The sequence below is a fragment of the Vitis vinifera genome, chromosome 1, assembly GCF_030704535.1.
Source record: "Vitis vinifera cultivar Pinot Noir 40024 chromosome 1, ASM3070453v1".
Taxonomy (NCBI): domain Eukaryota; kingdom Viridiplantae; phylum Streptophyta; class Magnoliopsida; order Vitales; family Vitaceae; genus Vitis; species Vitis vinifera.
Window position 1 is genome coordinate 239709 of NC_081805.1, and position 17918 is coordinate 257626.

General features: G+C 36.3%; 2 protein-coding genes across 8 annotated transcripts; one reads left to right on the plus strand and one right to left on the minus strand.

Annotated features, from left to right (window-relative positions):
* Positions 1–934: 934 nt before the first annotated feature.
* LOC100268093 (uncharacterized) lies at positions 935–12881 on the plus strand. Of its 7 annotated transcripts, XM_059737171.1 has the most exons (17): positions 936–1191; positions 2326–2433; positions 2537–2671; positions 4284–4608; positions 4695–4843; positions 5058–5205; positions 5321–5677; positions 5834–6247; positions 6623–6976; positions 7085–7500; positions 7614–7699; positions 7793–7824; positions 7936–8011; positions 9223–9351; positions 10716–11084; positions 11776–11891; positions 12491–12881. In XM_059737171.1, the coding sequence occupies exons 1-17, from the start codon at positions 1090–1092 to the stop codon at positions 12595–12597; spliced, it is 3423 nt and encodes a 1140-aa protein (XP_059593154.1). In that variant the 5' UTR covers positions 936–1089; the 3' UTR covers positions 12598–12881. The 7 variants fall into 7 exon arrangements, 6 of the variants coding, with proteins under 6 accessions (XP_059593154.1, XP_010649985.1, XP_010649990.1 ...); XR_009465762.1 differs by having other exon boundaries at positions 935–1191; positions 7793–8011; positions 11781–11891; positions 12491–12591; XM_010651683.3 differs by having other exon boundaries at positions 7793–8011.
* Positions 12882–13828: 947 nt separating this feature from the next.
* LOC100256140 (probable UDP-arabinopyranose mutase 2) lies at positions 13829–17281 on the minus strand. Its single transcript, XM_002263890.5, has 4 exons — positions 16494–17281; positions 15060–15310; positions 14796–14964; positions 13829–14374 (listed from the first exon to the last, which is right to left on the minus strand). The coding sequence occupies exons 1-4, from the start codon at positions 16815–16817 to the stop codon at positions 14033–14035; spliced, it is 1086 nt and encodes a 361-aa protein (XP_002263926.1). The 5' UTR covers positions 16818–17281; the 3' UTR covers positions 13829–14032.
* Positions 17282–17918: the final 637 nt, after the last annotated feature.

Sequence of the window (17918 nt, forward strand, 5' to 3'; positions counted from 1 at the left end):
TAATCTCATTCTCCATTTGATTGGGTTTGGGGTTGTAGTGACATACACACAAGTGACACAACCCACTAACCGATCTTGATTTTACTTCTTTATTTGACTTACACCCTTAAGAAAATGTCTCAATAGCGTGTTGTGAAAGTTTTGTTCACTCTCTAAGTAATGTGGGACATCACAATCCATTCCCTTTGGGACTTAACGTCCTTATTAATACACTTTTTGTTAGAGATCAAATTTTGATACAATTCCTATCATAGCTCCACTCTACACTTGATATTGTCTTATTCAGGGTTGCAATGATGCACACACAACCCACTAATCAGCCCAAATTTTACTTCTTTATTGGGCATGCGCCCTCAAAGAAAGATCTTGATAATGTGTCAAGAAAACCCTCCATATATGACCCTTCCCCATTCACTCATCGAGCAATATAGAACACTATATGGGAGGTGATTAAGGAAAAAATAAATAAACAAAATTACAATTATGGTAATAAAATGACATATATATGTATTTTATTGTAAAATTATAAGCTTTCATTGTTCCATTTTATTTTATTTTTTCAACTTATCTCTCTTTTTATTTATTTTAAAAGATAATCAATCAATATCCATCAAAGTTTAAATTTAAACTGGTCAAAATGTACAATGAAATATGAATCACTAAATGAGGGTAAAATTCAATGAAACCAAAATATAAATAAAGATGGTATTAAAGTAGAAAACGATAAAACTTGAGCATATGATGGGTCTTTCGGACCCATTCTTTGAAATAAATTAATTTGCTTTTCAAACTTGACGGATGAAAGTTAAAAGTCAAATGCCGGACTAGTGAACCAATCATCCAATCAAATTTCAAAGTCACCAAACTACCTCAACTGCTGGAGGTGACTGCAAATTTTTGGTTTACTTGTATATACGTATATCAATATGCGTGTACATATACACGTTGTGGAGGGAAACACAGAGCCCAAAAGATTTTTATAAGTTTCATTCCCGCCATCAGAACGCACCCACACCCGCACTCTCTCTCCTGGGTTTTGAATCGCCTGTGCTGCTTTCGAAGTTGACGTCTCCTGTTCTTCTCCATTCAATGGCGAAACCTAAAGAAGAGAAATCAGACGATCTAGAAATCACCTCAATCGGAGCTCTGCACAAAGGTCCCTGGGACAAGAAGTACTGGAGCAGCTCTAGGGTTCGCTTTCATTTGTTCCCCTTCAATTCCTTCTCTTTTCCGTATTGTCATTTCTGAAACATATAATTTTGTTTTAGATAAATCGTCTCAACTCCATACAGTGTATCAGTCCTTATCGGCTCTGGTTTTATGAAATTAACACAGGACTACGTGAAACCGGTGTTCTGATGAGGGATACAATCGATCATAGCCCGTGAGCAATGTAATTTTGTGTAATTTGGATTCAAAAATGATGTGATAAGTGCATAGTAGCTCCGAGTCTGGTTTGTTAATTTGGGGCAATACGAAGGTGTTAGGCTAAGGAACAAAAGAAATCATTTAACAGAGATTTGATGAACAATGTCAAAGCAAAATGGTAATGAAGTCTCAAAATATTGGCAATTAACTCTTGGTGATGGATAAATAGGACTTAAGTGCTGATGAGAATGACTATGGGTGAGATATAATATGATTGACTGTGTGTTGCTGTTGAAAGAAACTCGAGTACATAATGACAAAAATGGTTCAGCATGGAGATTTGGCTTCAATGAGTGTTTTTATAGCAGTCCTAAGTGGTAGCAGGTTATGTATGCTAATCGAAATTGGTAATTCTTTTTTGTAATTTGATATTTAGACCAGGGTTTTGTGGGAGATATATGATTTGGAATTGACCATGAAGAGGCTGCTATTTGCTAAAATAGTGGTTGACTCTTGTCCGCAGTTATGATTATTCAGAAAGTTTTGAAATTTAGGTTTTTTTGTTTGAAAGGTTTTTTCTTTCCAATTGTTGGGAAATTTAACTAATTTGCATGCTTTAATAATTGAAGAGATATGTAATTGGAAAAATGCTTGGGTTCTGCTTTGTGATCGATGCCAATGTTCTCCATTGATGATTCACATTGTCAAAATTGATTTGTAATTCTCCTAACAAATTCTAGGTTTTTGAAGATTGATTTATATTGATATATTTATTAAGTTTAATAAGCTTGTTTGTAGTTAGTTAAACTTTTCTTTCAGATGAAAACTAGGATGTGTTTAAACTTTTGGTCAATTTTCTATCGAAAGCAGAGTGCTAATATTTAGTTACAAAATGCTTTTTCCTATGACTTTTATAATGTGAAAGTAGCAACTGGTAAAATTTGTGTTGTTTTATAGGGTAAAGACCGCTATCCTTATCCAGTCGGGTACCAAGCTCTTCGGACTCATAATGGGATCAGATATAAGATGGAAATCCATGAAGGTCCCAAAGGGCCTTTATTTGTGGTTTGTTCCCATGAACAAATGCTTTCTATATGTGCTTCTAAATAGCTTCAAGTTGCAATATTACCTGGGCAGAAAGTTTATGAATATCCCCTCTTTTATGCAGATCATATCTGCTGATGGAATCTTGTGTTCTGGGCAAACTCCAGATATTGCATGGGAGATCTTTCAAAAGAAAGGCTGCCCTCGTTTAAAGACATTGCATGGGAAGAGACTTTCATGCAAGATAGATGGTGTGGAGGTAAATAAGTAGTTAACATTCCCGTTGCATTATTGGTCCTGATAATTGTTCCATTATGTTGTTACTTTTCTCATGTTGTCAATATGTAGAACTATCTAGTTAAACTTGGAGGGAAACTTAGGTTAGATAGGATAGTTTGATTGTGAAGCAAAGTTTTTATCTAGATGATGATTGTCAAAGTAACTTGATGGTTGATTGTGTATTTGCTAGAGTTTGAGATAAAAGACCATGGTGAATTTGGGCTCCAGATTCAAGGTGTCATAGGATGGTATTAGAGCGAATTCCTAATCTAGGTGTGGGACTTTGAGTGGGTTTTTTTAGTGGCCCCTTAATCCCATGGGATGCAATGAAGATGTTGTATCTGCATAAGAGAGTAATTGTGATATCTCACATTGGTTAGGGAAAAAGTTCTTGACGCTATATATATAATGGGCTCCTCTTAAATATGTATACTCATTTTGTCCATTGAACCTAAAGTAGACAATATCTACATAAGAGGGAGGGAGCTGTTGCAAGACTCCTAAAGATGGCTCTGATTCTAACTATTGTTCATTAATAATCAATTTCCCCTACTTGGGTAATGAACCCTTAATTGCACTAATATAGTTCTTTTGCTTTTGGTACACAACGATATATTTACCTATCTATCATGCGTGTACATATTACTCTTCTATATCAACACACTTGCTTATATATAGGGATGATTCTGTTTGTATATGAGGTTGATTAGTGATTTATGGTTTGAGTGCCTTTCTTGAGCAATTTCATATGATCTTACTTAATTTTGTAACAACAATAATGGAAGTCAAATATTCATAGAGTTACTTGATGTTAAACCACAAATTTGTCAAGTATTCTTGCTCAACTTGCCTGAGCAAATTGTAAATAAATTATTATTATTATTATTTGGGGTTTGGATTTTTAGATGTTTCAATGATCTTCTGATTATGTCCTATTAGTTTATAGGGGCTATACCCATATGGCATCACTAGGTATTTATTGATATACTATTACTGAAAGAATGTTACCCATGTAAGGACAAATTTGTAAAATAAATCATGTTCAAACTGCAATATTTTATCAAACAATTTAATTGGATACAACACTTATATTTTTAGATGAGATCAATCAAGTTTTTACTTCTAAAAATTCATTTTATTTTCATTTTTATAAGCGCCCCCTAAGTTTTCATGAATGGAGATGTTCTAATTTACTCTTTTTAATTTTGCCATTCATCCATCTTAATACACCTTTCATTCTCATGAATGAACACAGTCAAAAGTTGTTTTTTTTTTTAAGGGATTCATCAACTATTGTTGTTGCCATGTTTAGACCTTGTATGGCGACTGAGCTCTTTTAAATTATCCTTCTGTTGTTGATTTGATTTGTTATTTTGTCCATGTGCAGAAGTTGAACATTGTGCTTCTTTTAGTTTATCTTTATGCTAGATGATGTTTAATTTTGTTGTCTATTAACACACAAGATTTATTTCCTGTAGTTTCCTCTGAGTTAATCCTTTGCCATCCAATGAAGATATATGAACAGTTATCCAATCTAGAATTTGGCATATTGTGTGCTGAATATAGTTCCTTCTTTTAATGTGGTTACGCAGTTCTTTGGGTTCAGAAATCCATTTGTCCAGCGGTTACTTCGGGAACTGGTGGCAAACGTCAATGGAACAGCAGAACAGACTTTGCTATCAGCCAGCTTCTGTAATAGAGCATCTGGAGCAGAGAATGATACACGACTTCCAGATTCATGTACATATCCTGATCTGCTACCATATTTGGAGAAACCACAGACTACAGGGAAGAGAAGTAGAAAACAGAAAAATATAAATATGAAGTCGATTAGTGGGTCTGCCCACAAAAGACTTCGACCTCGAGAGCTTACAGATAATTCTGTTGCTTCAAGTTCCAGACAAAGGAATCGCAATGGTGAGTATTCCTTGACTTCTTCTGCTCTAATGATGAATATGACAGTTGTAAGCATCCAGTTGAGCAAAAATCTGAATCCTTTTCAGCCAAAGATGGTTTGCCTTTGGAAACTGTTGGCCTTTGTGATCATCTTAGAGAGGAAGCCCTCATCCTCCAAGAGGAGGGAAAGCTTGTTAGTTCTGAAAATTATATATCCACTAGAGCAGTTAATATCCCTTCCATTGAGGAAAAACCTGTAAGTTTATCTATCTTCAAAGCCAATAAACTTTTGAATGCATCAATTTCTCACAATTTTCATATGTTTCTACTCTCCCACATGATACCACTCAGAGTTATGCTTTTCCAAAGCTTGTTTGATGTTTATTGAACTTTTTTAGGTGAAATTATATTTGATAGTCCTATATACAGTTAATTGGTTTAGCAGTAGAAACATTCTTAATTTCTCACAGCTTGATAGGTCAAAACATATCAAGGTGCAAGGGCTCGGTTACTCAACACCAATAGAAGACAACAACATGGAAACCATATTTCCAAAGAGTTCTCAAGGTTTCAGTAATGTGGATCATTGTGCTCCTGACACCTTAGATCATATGCAAGGTATTGCTTATCAGATGTTTCAGTGTAATGTGGTTCCCACATGATTGGTGTCAAATTCTTGTCTGAATCTACCTTTTTTTCCTCCATTTTGGTTATTGACAGTAGTCCTATGCAGATAATACTTCTGCTTATGCTTCTACTGCTCATAAGGAAGGTCCTGACAATGTGAAAGATGAGCTAACTGCAGCTGACATGACCATTTTTGAAGGTTCAGTAACTGAATCTCACCTGGAAGGAGAAGTGGGCACTTATACTTCAAATGGAAGTTCGGAAAGAAGTGATTTTGATTCAGTTGGTCAGGAAGTAGCCAAGTCAATGATGACAGTTCTACTTCCACAAGCACTTCCCCTGCTCAAGGAGACCTCAAGGAAGAAAAAGGCAACAAACAACCATTTGGGACTTTCTTTCTATAGAGCAGAATCTCTAGATGAAAACAGTGGAGCTTGCCCCATTGTGAATGTTGCATCTCCTGGTATGGTTTCACTGTAAACCTGTACAATTTTTCTGATTATCCTGTTGCTCATGTGTCATAGTCTCTATTGCATCCTTAACACCAAAATTCATTGAGTATCTTGGTCTTTCCTTTTTCTTCCAGTTGCACAGTAATTTTCTTCTTATAAATTTGCAGCTCTAGTGCTTGCTGAGAATTCCCCTGTGGAAATGGAGGAAAAGGTGCAAACGTTTAGGAGAGATTTTGATCCAGTTATCCCAAGTTTTGAACATGTCAAATCTGTTATTCCCGACAGTTTCGAGGATGATCAATGTGGACATGATTCAGCTAATGGACCACTGCTCTTTTCTGATATTGCTGGAGCTGATCAGGCTTCTTTTGATAAAGACACGTGTGCTTGTGACACTTTGGGACAATTTATCAATGTTGATGCGTGGAAGGAGTCATCTGTTTGTCATGTTGAAACCGGTGAGAGAAAAGATGGTTTCTCATGCAGTAAAGCAAATGTGGCTTCAAAGTTGGACGAGAACTCCATCCACCATGGAATTCTTTCTGTGGAAAGAGAAAAGACTTTGCTTGATTGTGCTGAAGGTATTTTCATACTTCCTAACCTTCTTTTCATTAGAAATGTTTGATGTTTAAATGGTGAGAATATTTCCAACCTGAAGCACCTAATTTTAATCAACTAAGGAAGCACCAAATTCTTCCACTAGTCCTTCTAAAGGGGAGAAAAATCTTAGCCATTTGCGTAAATTGGTTCCTGTCTTCAGAAACAGCACACTTTGTATAAACTTTCATCTATCATATTGGCCAAAATTTTAGAGAGCTGCTGATTGTGAGATGCACAACCCAAGCTTATTCAACTTCATTTATAGCACTTTTATCCATTCAAAATTTCAAATCAAGTTAGAGTTTTATTTCTTATTGATTTTCAACTAATCTGAATGTTAGTCGTGTTTCTACAAGTTGTAGATACAAGTGGTGCTAACACAAAGTGCATGGTGAGTTCTGTTCAAATATCAGAGCAAAGCATCAGTAGTAAAATGGATGGTGCTGAAGCTGGTAATCAAATCTCAGATGTAGCTCCTTTAACAAGAAAATACAATGGTCTCCTCTCAGAAAGTATCATATACAGAAACTTTGGAGATGATTGCATCCTTGATGCTTATCCTACAGTGGGACCTTTACTTGCTGCAGAAATTCATCAAGTTAGTTCTTCTGCTAGCAGCCCAGATAAAAAAGTTCTATTTAGTCCTGAAGTGAAGCTTGAAGGGCAGCACTACAATTTAAATACAGAGAAAATTGCTCTTAACCCTGAAGGTGTGTTCTGTAATATGGCTCCTGTTTCATCTCAAAATCAAGAATTTATTTGCACATCCAAATATGATGACCCTTACATTTTTTTTTATCCATCTGTTTTACGAGTAGAAAGTTGTCAAGCCTACATTGACAAGAAGCTTGTTGAGCAACAGAACCTTGTAAAGTTAAACAGATCTGTTCAGAAAGGAGGAACAAGTTTCGGTGAGAATAACATGTCTAATGCCGAGGAAGTTCAAGCTGGTACAAACTTGAAGGCCCACATTAAGATGGAGGTTAAGCACGATCTAGTGGGCAACACTGAGCTTGTGGGATGCTATGTCCACCCCATGCCTGTTTTGTCAGTGTTATTGAACACAAGAGAGGATGAAATCCATATTTGTGTCTTATGTGGCCTTTTGGTGGATAAGGACACAATCTTGTTTATTTACAAAGTTACAATTAAAGAACCAAGGTTGCAGAGCCCTACTTTTGTTGGTTACACGCCAATTATATTGCCAACTCTAAAGGACAGAAGTGGTGGAGAGGTAAGTTATTATATCCATGCTTTCCGGGAATTCTTATTATTGTCCATTGTTTGTTCAAGCAGTATGTGGCCTGCTTCTTGTATGTTACATATCTTTGGGTTTTCCTTTATCAGGTTGCATTGGACAGATTTGGTTTGCAATTCACTCCAGATGGGCAGTCCCTTGTTTTACTAAACAGTATAAAAACACCTTATTGCCGGTAGACTCTTTTTCTTCTTTTAATTTTAGGTTATTCCAATATTTAAATGAAATCAGGGGTAAAGACAAACATTCTGATTTCCCATATTCTCAGGGAACAGAAGATCCCCTGTCTCTGCTCTGCATGTAAGTTGGAATGCTTTGAGGAGAATGCAATAAAGATTGTGCAAATAAAACTTGGTTTTCTTTCAGTTGTGGAAAAATTGAAAACAGTTGACAGTGTTCAATGTATATTAGTCTGTGAACCGAACCATCTTGTTGCTGTTGAAGAGAGTGGGAGACTTCATGTATGGGTCATGAATTCAACATGGAGGTTATTTTTCTTAAGATTATCTGTCTAGTTTTAGTTACTGTTAATTGTGCTGCCACTTCCACACCCTTGTTTCTGTTGTCTACACTATGAATGTTTTCCTCTATTATGTAGGTTTCTTTGTTTTTCATTGAACTGTTTGCATTGTCAAAATGTGGCTCCACTTAGCTTGTACTTGTACTTTAATGATTCACAATCAGATTGCAGAAATTTTTATCACTAAATTTGTAATAAATAAAGCATATTATATGAAATCCATTAATTGAGGGTGTTGTCAAAACCCTCTAGTCAAGTATTCCAACCATATAAATTTGTACATTTTGGCTTAATTTTCCATGGAACTGGAGATTTGCTGCAATCCTGCAGGTCATGAGTTCCATTTTATCTTTCTTTAAAAGGACTATCTTAAAGCATTGAATGCTGCTGATGATCATAACAATGTAATATGGATGTATATCTACCTGTGAAATTGGTTCAATGGTTAGTAAGAAAAAACTTGATTACTATGGTAACTTTACCTACATCTGTTTTTTTCTTTTTTTTGAGAACTTGTTTACGTCTAATATTTCATTAGTTATGATTGGTATAAGTTATAGAAAATTTCATGCAAGGCCTTAAAGTTTGTTTTCACAGAAATATTGAGGGTCTGGTAATACTATTTTCTTGAGTTGGATATCAACAAGGACAATGAGATCCAGCCAGTCTTGGTAAGATTTAATTCCATATCACTCCTGCCTCCATCCCTCTTTTATCTTGACCCAGTGAGATGCTATCTCATTGTGGATGAGATTTAAGCTCTTCATCTCTTTAGTGTTTCTAAGGAAAGTGTAAATGAATGTCTAGTGATGGCAATGGTGAATATTGGTAATTCACGAAGTCCTTGTGTTCTTCTCATTAATTAGAGATAGATGAGTTATTCAACAGTGCATCCATGATTCATTGACCTTTGCAGTTGCATGAACTTAATTTAAAGTATATATGATTTATTTGAAGCTTAATGTTTTCTAAGTTCTTTCTCCTTTTTTTTTTTTTTTTTTTCTTTTTTTCTGTAAAACAAGCTTGTTTGAATGTTGACCATCCTTGATAAATAGCTGTGGCATATTGGTTCATGTTTGTTAACCCTGATGGTGCTTATTTTAGTTGGTATCTTCTATTGGGACAAACTATCCTCATTGTTAATAAAGTTTCTTGTGTTTTTGATTCACCATATGCAGTGTACAGACAGAGGACTTTATTATACCAACTTATGATTGTGTATCTCCTTGCATAGTTGAGTTGAAGAGAATTCCAAAGTGTGCTCCTTTGGTCGTTGGTCATCATGGTTTTGGGGAATTTAGTTTATGGTATGCTGCCTTCTCTGCTTGCATATTAGTTTCTTCCATCCATTGAAAGGCTACTGATATGGTAATTAATTGGCTAGCATAATTCAGGTTTATTAAGATACATCATTAGTATTATCTGGATAAAAAGCTTCTATCTCATTTTCTGCTCTAGTTTTGACTTATTTGCACTTGATACTTAATATCAAGTCTCGGCAAAATACTTAAGATTGTCCTTAGGAAAATGCCTGAATAAAGTTTTGAAATGGTTTGAATTGAAACAAATATCAAATTATCATAATTTCTTTTTGGTTCGGAATTTTGATTGCTAACTGAACTGTCTCTCTACATTTTTTGAGTGGTAACCAGCTTCTTGTACTTCTGAGTTTCCCTGTCTTACCTTAATGGATCCAATTATTTCTGTTTCCTGCATTTCAAAATAGGCATAGGTGTAGCCCAGTGTGCTTAAATCACATGGTGAGCAGTGATATTTGTTTTTTTTTTCCTTCATGTGCAATTGAAAATTTTTTGCATTTCCAATCCGCTACCAAGTTATAGGGCCCTAATTGATATCTGTCAATTCATTGAAATTGAAAAGTTAAGGAACTCTGTTGTCTAGATCAATTTCTTAATGTTATAACTTCTATTATCATATTCATATCTCTGCAGATTCTTCTGTATTATAAATAATAAAGATCAGGCTTCTATGTCTTAATTTTTGTTTCTAGTGGAAACTGAAAGGTATTGTGTGAAGGAAAATGCCTGTAATGATCAGTCATTTAAAAAGGATTTAACTTGATCCAAATGTGAACTTATAATAAGCTTGATAAAAAGTCAGCCACTGTGACTAGTGAATTGTTTTTTTCCTCTTCTAAAGTGAGGAAGTCCTGGACCATAGGCCTTGGAAACAAAGATGGAACACACAAACACAGAATAACCATGAACCAGCTGCATTCAACTATTCTAAGGGTCAACAAGTCCTCATGATAATTTTTTTTTTAAAAAAATTTAGTAAAAATATGGCCTTTTACATCTGGCACTCCAGGATTTTATTTTCTGTTCTTTGGTTATATTTTGCTAGTATTTTTTGTTTCATCCAATTTGTTATGTTGTGGTGCTTCATTGTAATTACTACCACTAAAATTTCTGGAATGTGGAATCAGTTTGTATCTTATTACAACGTTTCCCCAGGTGAGTTTAATGTGATTGACTGTTTAGTTTTTATTGCCACTTATGGTTCTTAAAAATTCCATTTTTTTTTGTTTCTTTGTACTTTCATTAAATTCTCTTATTACAAAGTTTATCAACATTTAAGCTGCATCAGCCTGTCTTGTAATTCTTGTTATTCTTGTTATTTGATGATGCACACCTGTTTTTACTTCTTTCAGGGACATTTCCCAACGCATCCTCATATCAAGGTTCGCAATGCCAAGCATTTCAATTTTCGAGTTCATTCCAATCAGCTTGTTTAGTTTCCAAAGTGAGGTTCCTCTTTCCAGCAATCCTGATGTGGATTTGCACATAAACAAAATAATGGCTGCAACAAAAATGTGGTTCTCAAAGCACAATGAAAATTACACCTTTCTTCCATTAGGGGGGGAAAGCATTGCTGTGTGGCTTCTTGTTTCAACTCTTTCTGACTCTGACACTCAGCATGACAATCAAATGAATGATTGCCAAACAAATCCAGTTGGATGGTGGAGACTAGCTCTCCTGGTGAAAAATATGGTCATCCTGGGAAGTGCATTAGATCCAAGGTGCTTTCTAGTGTTTTAAAACAGTATCTAAATACAACATATACTGTTTCTGATGTAATGCTTCTGCTTTATGTCTTTTTAAAGCATTGGGATGAAGGCTTCCCAGTTCTAAACATTGAGGGGCACTTAAATGTTCCATAGAAAAGAAGTGGTTCTGTTGTGTTTTTGCATGCCCTTCTGAAATTTTTAATAGCATTTGTAATAAAATTGTTTCATGGCATGCATAGGATGATATTTAAGATTTCAGGAATGATGCGAGTCCACGTTTTTGGAAACATAAATCATTATTGTGCCACTTTGGTCTTGTAATGGTTTCACCTTAAAGGTGGATTTGATCCAGAAAGCTATGGTAACTGCAAAGTGATGTTTTAATTTCCAAGGAACATTTAAGAGGCCCCCACTTAATAGATTATTATTTATTACTTTAGATCCTTTTAGTACAAGGAGATGGGTTAATAAGACAAGAAGTACTAGTGAATGTTCTTTTCTGGGAAACTACTATGAGGAATATACTTCTGTAACATTAAGCATGAACCTAAAACGTATCATGCACTTGAAGCTCTGATGGACAATAACTAGTGTTGAAACTCTTATTTTAACTTGAGCCTTGCCGGGAATCCTCAGCTTATTTTCTTATTTTAAAAGGCTGATTGACTGATGTAGTAAGTTTTTAAATCATCTCACTGTGCAGGGCAGCTGCTATTGGTGCTTCAGCTGGTCATGGGATCATTGGTACACATGATGGACTTGTGTACATGTGGGAATTGTCTACAGGTACTAAGCTTGGCAGTTTACACTATTTCAAAGGTATGTTACACACCAACAATTTGACTTTTCTCTGATTTGCTCTTCCTTGGCATGAAATTGATGATGATTTAAACTAAGAAGTACTGGTTTTGCATAATTAGTCATGTACCTTCATCTGTTTCATTTTCAACTGGAAAATAATATGCATCTGCCTCCTTTCTGACCCTTGTATTTTTTACTAATTTAATTTGTAGTTTTGTATATTGCACTACTACATAATTCTTCAGGTAGGTTATGTTAACTGTCAAGGTTATTTTTAGGATAAAGAATGCTTTCTCTTGATCTCCAGATTTTAAAAAAATTTCCAGAAAATGGGAAGGATCTTCATATTTTATTTGTGTAATATTTTGCAAATATTCAAGTAACTTGCAGATATTACCATAGTTGTGATATAATGCTCATCTGATGGCATGGTGTCCTCTTTTTCCAAGATTTTGTTGTCCATAAAAACAAGCGGAGCTTTTACTGGGTCTTTTTGGGTTGAAAAATGCTTTGACAATGCAGTGGCATGTGGAACATAGGTTAGATAATAGTGCATAATTTGCTGAGGTTTGACCTTTCGAATGATTCTGTCTTTTATGTTTTAACTTTGGTATCAGGGGGTGTGTCATGTATTGCTACTGATGATTCAAGATCAGATGTTTTTGCTGTAGCTGGTGATGGAGGTCAGTTGCTGGTTTACCTACATCCCCAAAAGGAATCTTGAAAATTAACAAGCATACAAGCATACAAGCAACAAGTTGTTTTGTCATCTTTTTAAATGGTTTCATTGTATGCTGTCTGTGAGCTGGTATATGGATTCCTTAAAGCGATAGACTGTACCCTGACAATCTGTGCAATTTAGGTTGGTTAGACATTTGTACATCTGTACTTTCTCTTCTCTGCAATTGGATAACCCATACACCAAATATTTCATCCCTGGTATATGGTGCAATGAAACTCAATAATCTTGACAATTGTTAATAAAATTTGATTGATTTTTTCAACCCAGATGCCTTGTCTCTAATCTCTTTTTTATATGTAATACGAATGTTGAAATTACCTAAATAGTATTCCTTTGTCCTGTCATAACAAGTGATGCAAACTTTGGTATTTTCAATAATTACTAATGGTCATATAGCCTGAAAGCTGCCTGAAAAAGGCAGTGAGGTATAACTAATGTATGGGAATTGAGATCCATCCGATGGATATCAGAATCGCCCAATCAAATGACCCCCAATTCTCAAATCTATGAAATCTTGGGACAAACAAGTGTACCAAAAGTTATAACCATGATCCACCAATGTTTATGTCATTTAAGATCTATTACACATTAGGGTTGTTGAGCTGTCCCTGGAATCAATCCCACGAAGTTTACCTACATTTATCGGACAGCAAGGACAACGTGGGCAATCCATGGCCCAACGTTACTGATTTGTTGACTTGTCCCAGAGACAAAGGAAAAAAAAAATCACAAATGGATTATAATTTATAACTAGAGCTAGGTGAATTTGATATTTATTTTCAGTGAGCTATAGCTTTTATTTAGTAAAGTATGCATTTGTTAATTTGCAAAATTTTATATCCTAAAATTTCCTAGCTTTGGAATTTAAAGCCTTTGGAGGCAGAAAGAGCTTTTGCACATACAGAAAAGCAGGCTCCAAATGAGCAGGAGAATATAATGCAACGTGGGAAGAACTCTACCCACCGACACCACAGGAAAGTAAGCTTGTGGGGCATGAGATTTTTTGACATGCTTCCTGGGTACAAGAGCAGAGACCACCAGAGATTTGCTTGTTTGCTTTAGCCTTTTACGCCTGTGGGCTTCATTTCAAAATTTGAAACTTGCTCTACTCGAAAACCCAAATCATCACCCAAATAAAGACAAAGGAAAATTTGCCCCCCACTACAATTCTCTCAATCATTGCTCACACCAATCAAGTAATTGACTCCTTAAATTTCAAATCCCATCTCCTTTATTGCTCTAACAAGATAGTATAAATAGATTACATCCCCAAATGCCAAAATAAAAATGCTCGTGGAAGAAAAAATTTGAAACACCAGAGAATTGAATAGTAATAATCAAAGTTACAGCAGTTAAGCAGCTACTGGGTTTGAAAAGCTAAGGGGAAGGAAAGTAACTGCCGGTCAAAGATGCGTCTCTACTTGGCAGAACCGTTGGTCAGGTTAGCAGAATCTCCAGCAGATGGGTTGAGCTCATCCCAAGCTTCGATCCATGTGATCATGGCATCTGCTAGCTTAACGAAGTATGGATCAACCTTCTCAAGCTTAGCCTTGACCTGTTTGGAGAGTTCAAGGTAGCATTGTTGAACAGTGGTGCATTCCTTTGGAAGTGTTGCGGCTTGGAAGAATGGGATCAGCTCTTCTTGCCAGTAGATGCCACTGTACTCCTTTTTGAGGTTAACAAATGGATTGCTTGCTTTGCTGTGCCATATGTAGGGCAGACCAGTCTTGACACCCCATCCCAAATGGTCACATATCACCTACAAATTCATCGATACAATTGTTTTCAGTTTCCATACTTTAATGAAAAGATTTGAGTGCATGTCCAAAGACTAATGATATACTAATCTGTTCATCTGCATTTGAACCATTAGCTAGTGTACCCATTCTTTACAAAATTTCAGATCATAAGAAAAACCCGAGGAATTCACACAACTTGTTGATGGATATCCAAGTGTTTGTTGAAATGAGAAAGGAAATAAATACAACAGAATTCACCTAATTTAGTTTCCATGGGATGTCCTACCATTGCCATAAGAAAACTTTAGGGTGATGATCAAACCTCACCGGTCAGAATCTTTTTCTAACAGATTTTTTTAAACCTAAAGATAAATTACACACCATAAGGTGGGAATCATGAAATGCTGAAAAACAAGAGGTGGAGGAGAATCGATTAAGTACCTTCATGCACCAGCCAGCCCACATATCATCATAACGGCCAATTGGCTGACCATCACCCATGAGTCCAAAGTACATTGCAGGTCCAATCAGTTCACGGTTGAATGCCAGATTCATACCACACATGGGGAACAAGGTACCCTTTGGAACTGTCAAAACAGCATCTACATACCTTAAAAGTAAACAAATAATACAAGAATTGAATCAATATCCATGTCAGATGAGCATGTTTCCATGGTGGTTCATTTGTATTCTAGCATAGGTTACCTGGTGTTTCGCTCACGGGGTTTGACAAGCTGGGTGGGAGCATCATAATCAGGGATGTTGAGCCAGAGACCATGAGAAACAGCAGTGGGAACACCCTCACGGAGACTGAAAGGATACCCACGGACAAAGTCTGCACCATCTCTGTATGGATCATAAAGAGTGTTAAAGAAAAATGGAGTTGATGGAGTGAGGAGGTTCTTTATGTGCTGCTCAAGCGCATTGATATCTTTGCCAGATGGGTCTTTGGCAACCTGCACATCAGCATGGAAGAAATACAAAATGTGAAACTTCATGAACTCTAAATGCCAAGACATAAATCAAGATGAAATATATCTAAACATCTGTTTGAAAGACCCAATTACTCATTGAAAAACAAAAATCTAAACATCTTATTCATGATCAGATCGTTGTCAACAGGTAAATGCTTGTTGGCCATGGCCCATTCAAGGGGACAACCGAATATTTCCCTAGCCTACATGGAGGAACTGGTTACAGAATGCAGGAATTTCAGCTCATTACTGCAAGTCACTGAACAGATCTGTTATACTTTTTTGATACAGAGCCAGAAACAAAATAAGAGGAAACACAATGGAATTTTATTCCTACATTGTGAGATACAACCAGATCAGATGCTAAAGTTATTCATCAAAAAAAGGACACTGCCATCATCACATATGCACTTTACAAAGTAGAAAAGGAGGGTTCTTAATGCAATTTACAGAGTTGGATCCTGATGAGAGACATTGCTACCGAAGATAGAGAAAAACAACTAGACCTCCAAATCCCTAGTGTAATTCAGGTTGAAAAGGAAGAGCTATGATCACCAAACTTAAGATCTGTTTTCTAAAAGGAGAGAAAGCCCCTCAAAAAGAGGATTGACAAGCAATGCAGGTGAGAACAATGCCATGATCAGAACTATAGAACATAGATGCTTCAGAATGATGGAAAATTTCAATTTTAGAAGATGATCTTGGAAAGAAACACACGGGAGCATAAAATTGAGTACTAAACACTATACACAGACACACAAACCGTAGGAATTTCTGATAAAATACCACTAACAAGCAGAGAAACAACCAACAACCAATCAATTCGTATAAAAAAATTTAAAAGCGAAAGCACCCAAATCCCATCAAAACCCAATATTAAACCCAACAAAACCCGGAACCCCACGTCCATAACACATCAAAATCAACATTCGCCAAAACAAACTCCGTTTGGATGCTTAGAAAAGGCAGGAAAAGAAATCAAAGAGACATTTTTTAGATCTCGCCGCGCAAAACAGAAGATCAACTCAACTCAGCCCAACACAACCACGGGCTCAATCAAGTAACTTTTTTTTTTTTGGGTTTTTCAAGCAACCAGAACAAAAGGGGTATCCACAAAAACAGAAAACCAAAACCAGAGGGAAAAAAATAAGTAAAAACGACTCACGAAGCAATCGTCGTCGATGGTAAAGATGTACTTCTTCTTGGAGACCATGTAGCCAAAGCAGCGACAAGCAGAGTCCTTGAAGGAGATACAAGAGGCCTTGGGACCCAGAATCCTGTTGATGTCGTTGCGGTTGTAGAGCTCGTAGTCGAATCCTTCCGGGACCTTGATGGTCTTCGATGGATCACCATCTTGAACAATGATCAGATGGTATGGCTCAAAAAAGGGCCTCCACATCTCCAGAAAATCCAGGTTCCGGATCGTGGGTATCACGATATCGAGCTCATCTTTCAAAAGAAGTGCGGGTTTCACGGACGCTGCCGCCATTGAAGTGATCGAGCGAGCAGAAGACGCTAATCAGAGAAAGTCTTTGAGCTCTAGTACGAAAGCGGGGACTTGCCTTCCTATATAGACTTGTCTAGCAAGGTGTAAATATCAAAAACACACCTGCAACTTTTCAAAAAATATGACCGACCTCCCTGGAGTTCATATAATATCACCACCCTCCCTGTGAAGTATGAATAGTCAATCTTCATGGCCTCCGCCTCCGGTGAGTAATTTTTTTTTGGCAGGGTTACTAAAATGGAATATTCTTAGGGTATAAGCATATGTGTAACATTTATTCTCGATGCTCATAAAATAAAATTTTCTTATATAAACAAATTAAAAACATAGTCACAAGGAATATATTTTCTATATGACCAAAAAGGGTAGGGAACTATTTATGTTTATGGTCAAGAACTTCACATCATCCAATAGTTCAAATAATTCCATGTAAAATAGAAGAATTAGTTGTGTTAGACTTGGGTGGTATGAATTGCTTTACATGTATAAAATAGGGGGAACCCAAAGATTCTCCTCCTTAGGAAGAACATGGTTGGACACCCAAATGTTGGTCAATTCCACCTATCTTCCCATGTTCAAGGTCTCCCACCACCACCGCTCCCCCACCTTCACCCGAATCACATTTATGATTTTACCCATCACATGCACTCCTTTTCCATTTTCTATTCAATACCCTATTCTTATTCACCCGTGCCCCTTTCAGCCTTGTATCCTAGCTACCAACTCTCAAGCATCCAGGCTTTCTATGTTACTCAAAAGACATTGTTTGGTGTGGTACTACAATATGCCACCCAATCATAATTCATCACTAGGTTAAAAGAGTCTCGTACGTTCATTTATTTTTAATTTTTTTTTATCTAAATCTAAGTCTTATTTCTCTGCACCCTCGTTCAATAATTAAGATTTAACCAAACGCTTGAATAATCTAAAATGAAAAAATTTCATATATATATATAATTGGTACCATGGCATTTTCCTTAGAAAATGCTTTGCAAGTGTTTTGCCCATATTTCTCTGTTTGCTCATCTAAACATTGCTGGCAGGCCAGGACTCCTACTTTTCTATGAACCGCACACATGAGAG

Coding starts and splice junctions, on each gene's coding strand:
- LOC100268093 (XM_010651683.3), top strand. CDS start 1,090: ATGGCGAAACCTAAAGAAGAGAAATCAGACGATCTAGAAATCACCTCA. Junction 2,434..2,536: donor CCAAAGGGCCTTTATTTGTG/GTTTGTTCCCAT, acceptor TCTTTTATGCAG/ATCATATCTGCTGATGGAAT. Junction 7,501..7,613: donor AGGACAGAAGTGGTGGAGAG/GTAAGTTATTAT, acceptor TTCCTTTATCAG/GTTGCATTGGACAGATTTGG.
- LOC100256140 (XM_002263890.5), bottom strand. CDS start 16,817: ATGGCGGCAGCGTCCGTGAAACCCGCACTTCTTTTGAAAGATGAGCTC. Junction 14,965..15,059: donor CCCCGTGAGCGAAACACCAG/GTAACCTATGCT, acceptor TTTACTTTTAAG/GTATGTAGATGCTGTTTTGA. Junction 14,375..14,795: donor GGGCTGGCTGGTGCATGAAG/GTACTTAATCGA, acceptor ATGAATTTGTAG/GTGATATGTGACCATTTGGG.